General features: G+C 57.2%; 1 protein-coding gene across 1 annotated transcript; it reads right to left on the minus strand.

The window, feature by feature from the left end:
* Positions 1 to 16: 16 nt before the first annotated feature.
* On the minus strand, positions 17 to 2,912 carry LOC105825073. Its single transcript, XM_012662751.1, has 3 exons — positions 2,813 to 2,912; positions 2,360 to 2,558; positions 17 to 1,520 (listed from the first exon to the last, which is right to left on the minus strand). The coding sequence occupies exons 2-3, from the start codon at positions 2,555 to 2,557 to the stop codon at positions 858 to 860; spliced, it is 861 nt and encodes a 286-aa protein (XP_012518205.1). The 5' UTR covers position 2,558; positions 2,813 to 2,912; the 3' UTR covers positions 17 to 857.
* Positions 2,913 to 6,851: the final 3,939 nt, after the last annotated feature.

Below are 6,851 nucleotides of genomic sequence, written 5' to 3' on the forward strand. Positions count from 1 at the left end.
GGGGAAGAGCTGGACACTCATCCCTTTGGCCTTGGTCGACCGAGGGAGGTGACGGCAAGTTCACTCAGACCTAGGACATGGCCTCCACCACGAGGTCATCAAACATTTATTAAGTGCCTACTGTATGTGAACCCCTGGGGCCAGGTACTGTAGAAAGAGTGTCTACCCTCCTCCCCCTGAAACACTACCATCTAAGGAGACAGAAGGATAACAAACAAAATTGCACAGTTCACTATTGAAGGATGAGCAGGGCCAAGTCAGACGCCAAGGTCTAGGGAGTCAAGGAAGGCTTCTAAGGGAAGCTAGACTTGAGCTGAAAATGGAAGACCGGGCGTCCACAGGAAGGAAAGAGCTTCCAGGCACAAGAACAGCATGAGCAAAGGTCCTGGGGTAGGAAGGGCTTGGCTCATTGAGGAGATAAAACAGAAACTCGGCATGCCCACAGGGCCTGGCCAGGCAACATTTATGCCTTAGCCCCAGAGTGATGGGTTTCCAGCCAAGAAGTGTCATGATCTAAACTAAATTTCGGAAGTCTCTCCAGGGCTGAGAACAGAGTGGACCAAGAGGAGCAGAAGAGGCAGGAGACAGATGGCAGTGTAGGGGACCAGGAGCGACAGGAGGACACAGAGAAGGGACCGATTGAGGGGAGATTGTCCAGGCAGCACCGCCAGACGAGCTAAGGGACAGGATGTGTGAGCGAGAGAAAGAGGGGGCGAGGGGACCCCAAAGCGTGGGGTCTGGGCAACTGATGGACTAGACCGAGGGTGGGGGCTGTGCGGGGAGGGGGCCGTGAGTCCAGATTCACACCTGTTGGGGTTGAGGTCTCTTTGAGACCCCCCACGAAGAGGGGACAATGGTCAGCGTAGCTGGAGCCCTGGGGGAGGAGGGGCCTGGGAGAGAGAGAAGAGGCAGCGGGGGCTGGGGCCCCAGAACCCCCACAGGGCAGGGGAGACAGCAGCAGAGACAGCCGGTCCACGGGGAGGTCCAGGGGACCAGGGGAGGGCGGGTCCTGGAACCGGGAGAAGACGGGGTGCGGGGAAGGACGGGGCAGTCAACAAGTCAGAGAGCTGCGGGGAGACGGACGAGGTGGGCCAGGAGGTGTCCATGGGATTCGGGGGCCTGGAGGTCGCGGTCATCTCAAGGGAGCATGAAGGGGGCGAGGAGCGAGCGGGGAAATAGAGGCAGCGAGTGAACACAGCTCCTTGTCCACGAGGGGACGGCAGCACGAGCCGGCTGCAGTTTGGGTGCAGAATGAGGTGCCCTGCACGGGCGGAGGGTGGGAATTTACACGTCACCCGTCTGTCCTGTTTCATGACTCTCTCTAGTGTCACTGTGGAAAAGAGGTCGGAGAATGTCGGCCACTGAACTGATCCGAAGCAAAGGTTTTCCAGATGGCCGTGAAGGGAAGCCCGGCTGGCAAGCGCCTTCAGCCCACGAGCTAGTAACGGAAATCTCAGCACGATGCAGCCCAGCAAGGAGGGTTGAAAGGACACTCTTGGGAGGTCGAGGGACCGGATGTCCTGAGGGGACGGAGGATGAAAGGAGGTAAAGAAGGAAGCTGGAAGGAGAGGGGGTCGTGGTCAGAGAATGCAACACTCCGGTCGGTGGCATGGGGGTGGCGCCCTGAAGGGTGACGGCAAACCCAAAGCACGACACTGGCAACGGGGAGCCAACGCGGCACGGAGGATGGGCCTCTGGGGGTGAGGCTGGGACGGGGGCAAGGAGCCTCCTCCCAGGGAGTTCGGCTGTGAGGGCAAAGGCCAAAGGGATCCCTTCTAAAAGGAAAAGTCGCAGACTTTACCCACGCTGGGCAGGGCGTCCGTTGAGACATCTTGGCTGCGGAGGGCAGGATAAGAAAAAGAAAGTGCCCTAGGAAAGGGGGGGACAGAAAGCACGGCCACTCCTCTCCGTGACCTGTGGGTCGGGGGGGAAGAGGGTCCTAGCAAATCCCTTCAGGGAGGTGCAGATACTGGCCGAGGCCAACAGAGATGGGTCTGGCAGGGAGCAGACCCCCAAGGAGGGCTCAAGTCCATTGATGAAGACTGCACCAGCCGGGGGCAGAGGGGGTCCCTGCTCTGTGCAGCCCTCCCCGGGAGCCCTCACGGTGCACCAATGTGGGAAGACAGGCAGGAAAAGGGTGCTGAGTGGGCTGGGGTGGGAGGACAAGGAGGGGACAGAGGCCTGGGACGGCACAGCAGAGCAGTGAGGCAGTGAGCAGAGGAGTGAGTGAGCCACCTCCCTCGCTTCTCTGCCATCCCAGACCCCAGTCCACCTCCACCCCCAGCTCCCTGAGCCCCTTCCTGTCCTGGGGAAGTCCACCCACTCTAACACCCCAGACTTGTCCTGCTGCCACACTCACCATGCCCAGGTGACCCCAAAACCAGCTCCGTTTCGGGGGCTGCGGGAAACAGCGGAGGCGGCTGCAGTTGTCATAGAAGGCGTAGGTCCAGGCCAGGACGCGGGCCAGGAGCCAGGAGGCCCCGACCAGCAGCAGCAGCAGCCACGGGGAGGCAGCCACCGGCCCCAGGCCCAGCCAGGACAGGCTCAGCTGTGGCATCCTGCAGGGCAGACGGGTGCAGGGGGAGATCCTGAGGCCCAGGAGAGGAAAGAGGGCTCCAGGGACAGTGCAGAGGAGCAGGGGCAGGAAGGGGAGGCCTCAGAGATGGGGACGCAGGGACTGAGAGCAGGCAGGAGACCCAGGGACCCCAGAGGCAGAGGAAGAGGGAGAGGAGGAAGAGGAGGAGAGAGAAAGCTGATTACAGTTTAGAAAGGCCCAGCTGAATCACTGGGAGGCTGCCAGGGGCTCAGTTACCAAGAAACCACCAGTCCCCTGGGCTGGCAGCCTGGAGCCGCCCCAGCCTTGGGCAGCCCCTTCTCACCCGGGGCCGGAACCCTCCAGCCCCGCCACCCCAGCCCGGCACCTTCTCTCAGGAGCAGCTTGTCCACACAACTTCTTCTCCTCTCCTCCTGGGACTTCTTTGTCCCGGAGCCCTGACCTACAGGAAGCCGGGCTGGGCTGGGCCGGCCAATCCCTGAGGGCCCTGCTACCTCCTCCCCGCCCGGGCAGTCGGCCAAGGCATGAGGGCACGAGGGCAGGACCATCTGCGTACAAAGAGGAAGCAGCTCAGGGTAACACGCAGTGTGGAAATCAGATCTGCGCAGCTCAGCACCTCCTGTTCAAACCAAGGGTGAAGGTGACTCTGGGCCCCCACATTTACAGCCGTCCCCACCCTTCCAAGGCCAGGTAAAAGCATGAACTTGAGAGTCCAGGTGCCGCCTAAGCAGGACCAGGACAAGCTTTGTATCAAACCATCTCCCGAGCCCCTCTCCAAGCGTGGGATAGGAGGACGTCGTGCGCCATTGCTCAGAGCAGAATCAGGAAGATTATAGATTAAAGCCTCTGGCCCCGGCCACATAGTGTCGCAGGAGTTCAAGTCCTACCTCCTAGCAGCCCAGGCCCTGGGCTGAGGCATGACTGCTAGGGACAGGAACAAAGAATCCAGCCTCGCTGGGGGTTACCTGGGTCAGATTCTGGCTATGAAGAGCCCACCTGGAAGGGCAAACTCGGTGGCTGGGCTCAGCGTCCAAGGACAGAAGGGAGGAACTGGGGGTGGGACTGAGAGGGGCCGTGAGCACACGGGGTCCAGACAGGGCAGGACAGAGCCAGGGGACCCTGAGTGGAGTCGGCCTGCTGCCCCATCCTTGCTCTGAGTGTGGGCAGGGCCGGCCAGCCTGGGCTCAGTCTTCCCATCTGGGAAATGGGATGTTGGCCTTAAAGGAGGCACATCTTGTCCAGACATGGTCTCAAGTTCCCCTGTGGGGCCATCTTAGCCCCTCTGAGGTCAGGCTCCAAGACAAGGGTGAGTTTGAAGGATGGAGCTGCCGAGTGAGAGAATTAGGATAGACATTTCTCCTGCAATTAATTGAATGTTGGGGAGATGCCCCAACTTTCCTTCCCCTTCCATCCACATGCCTTGAAACCCTATCTGATCCAGCTTCACATCCTAGGGTCTTGGAGGGTCCTGAGCCCACCCCCCAAAAAATTGCGGTGCACAGATTCTCCTCTTTCTCTGCTGGGACTCAACCAGCTGCTGGCAGGTTTATCCATCCAGAGAAAAGCTGGGGTGTGGCTGGGGTTCCCCAAACCAGTGCAGTAAGTGAGAGGTAGCAGGGCTGCCTCAGTATGTCTGGGTAGCAGCAGGAGGGAAGAAGAGGAAACAGAGTACCACAGTAACTTGCACCAGCCACACAGCGAAGTAATTAAACATTAGCACAGGTGAAACTGAATCTTGGAACGTAGTAGGTGCTCATTAAATATTTAAGGAAGAAAGGGACTTTTGCAGCCATGAGCTCAAAGAACTGGATACTCAAAATGTGGTCCTCAGACCAGAACAGCATCTTAGAAATGCAGAATCTTGGACTCTAACCCAAATCCTCAAAGGTGATGGCTTCCAAGTCTTTCTCATTATCCTCAACAAGAGGAGGGGTTGATTTCCCTCTGCCTTGAATCTGGACTGGTCTGGGACTGTTTAACCCGTCATGCATGGCGGAGGTGGTGACATGTCACCTCTGTTATGGGAAATTAACAGAGTGAGACACGCTAGAAGGTAGCTGAGGGTGGCTGTCCTGGACTCGGTGGTCAGTGAGGGGCTCCTCATGAGGTGGTCGCTGAGCAGAGACCCGAATGACACGGAGTGTGCCGAGTGTAAGGACCACCTCCTGAAGCTGCACCAAGAGCATAAAGACCCAGCATCAGGCGGGACACACGCACCCATTCTTGCTTCCACCCTCCACTGTTCTGAGTTAATCAGGACCAGAGGGCACCTTGATCAAGAAGTGCAGGAGAAGCAGGAACTAGCCACACTGGAGACCCACGCATAAAACCTAACCCAACACTCACACCAGAAGCAGGTGTTGAGGTTTCATTCGAGGTGATCAAGAACATGAAACCGGGGAGGAGCCAAGATGGCAGACGAGAAAAGCCGCAGTCAGAGTGTCTCTGCAAAAAAGACAAATTTTAGAAGAAAGAGAAAAAAATAAACTAGCAGAGAAACATAGATCAGGTGAGGGTCGTAAGGAAGGGTGCCTGAAACTACAGGAGACTCCACGGGAAGACGTTGCGAAGGAGAACTGGAAGGAGAAAGGTCCCGAGAGGCTTGGAGACCAGCGACAAGGGTAGGTGGAGCGGTTAACTTCCCCCTCCCTTGCATCTCGGACTATGGGTGGCTCCAGAGCGGCTGGAGAGACCTGCTGACACCAGCCCAGAGACGGCTGCCGCTGTGAGCAGTGGCCTCTTACGGACACGTCACCAGGCTCCTAGCCCCCTCGGGGCACCTCCCCGGGTGCAGACCCGAGCCTATTGGCAGATGCCATAGTGCTCCATTCTCTCCTTCCCCCTCCCTACCCATGGGTGCCCAGAGAGACAATTTAGCCATCACACGGAGGCATCTCCAAGGAACGGGACCTTTCCTTTTGGGGCCCTACAGCAGACTGAGGGGTACTCAGACTGCAAGCCCCCTACCCGCCAGCCCTCCCAGGTGCTACTTGCCTGGGGACTCCAGGACAGTGGGGGACAAATCCCGAGGTGGAGTGACATCAATCCAGCTTGGGCACCCTGTAGGTGATTCAAGACCAGCACCCCTCCCCCTGACAGGGTCAGGGATTGATCTCCAGGGTCCAGGGGTCAGGCCTGCAGACCAGACCCCGTACACCCAGGTCAGATTGCACTGCCCCGGGGCACAGAAGGAAGATCTGTGAAAGAGCCTACTGAGGAGTGTGCACCTTCACGGGCAGATCAGTGTGCCGGAGTGGCAACCCTCCTCCCAAAAGAGGGCTGTGCACCCAGCTCAGGCTGCGATCCTGGGTAGGGAACCTTCCAGCGCACGTCACAGCGAAGGGAGAGCCATTGGCCTGAGGTCCTACTTGCCAACAGAGGCCTGGGAGAGGACACAAGAGTGGGGAAGGGTGGAGGGGAGCGAGACCTGCTCCAGAGTGTGGGTCTCAGACAGCCCCACCCCCCAAGCCCAGACTTTCAGCTGAGTGCAGCCATTTCAGCCCCTCCCAGCAGCTTTGCACAGAAACAAAGAACAGACCTTTGACCCCTGCTAACATCAGTTGTGGAGCCTGAGGGCAGGCTCACCAAACCCAGCCCCACCAAGACTCACTCCTGGAACTGCCCCAACTGAGGCGGAGAATAAAGACACACTTGGAAATCCCAGGGCCCTAGGCACCACCCGAGGCACAAGAGGGCCTCTCTAGAGGAACAAGAGCTGGCTACAGGACCCAAAAACAGCACCGCAGCTCCCTCCTCCCAGCAAGTGCCACCTACTGACAGGGAGGTCATCCTGCACACCATTTTACTGCATCTACTGATTCATCATAAAGGGTGTGGTCGAATCTCACCCACAAACACTACCTACTGGTTCAGAGACTAAACAACGTGTGTCATTATCCAAACAAAAATCTAAAGGCAAGAAGGAACAACTGATCCAGATGGGAAGGAACCAGCCAAAGAACTCTGGAAGTATGAAGTATGAAGACTCAAACAGAAGCACACCCCCAAAGAGGAACAACAGCTCCCTAGCAATTGACATTAACCAAACTCAGAACACTAAAATGACAGAAGAAGAATTTCAAACATGGATTGTAAGAAAACTCAATGATATGCAAGAAAAAATGGATGACCAACACAAAGAAATGACAAAAACAATCCAGGACTTGGAAGAAAAATTCACTAAAGAAATGCAAATATTAAAGAAAAATCAAACCGAGCTCCTGGAAATGAAGGACTTATTCAGGGAACTACAAAACACAGTGGAAAGCCTCAAGAACAGGGTAGATCAAACAGAAGA

The sequence above is a fragment of the Propithecus coquereli genome, unplaced genomic scaffold, assembly GCF_000956105.1.
Source record: "Propithecus coquereli isolate 6110/MARCELLA unplaced genomic scaffold, Pcoq_1.0 Scaffold776, whole genome shotgun sequence".
NCBI classification, from domain to species: domain Eukaryota; kingdom Metazoa; phylum Chordata; class Mammalia; order Primates; family Indriidae; genus Propithecus; species Propithecus coquereli.

Coding starts and splice junctions, on each gene's coding strand:
- LOC105825073 (XM_012662751.1), bottom strand. CDS start 2,557: ATGCCACAGCTGAGCCTGTCCTGGCTGGGCCTGGGGCCGGTGGCTGCC. Junction 1,521..2,359: donor TTTGGGGTCACCTGGGCATG/GTGAGTGTGGCA, acceptor CCGTCCCCTCAG/GACATCCGGTCCCTCGACCT.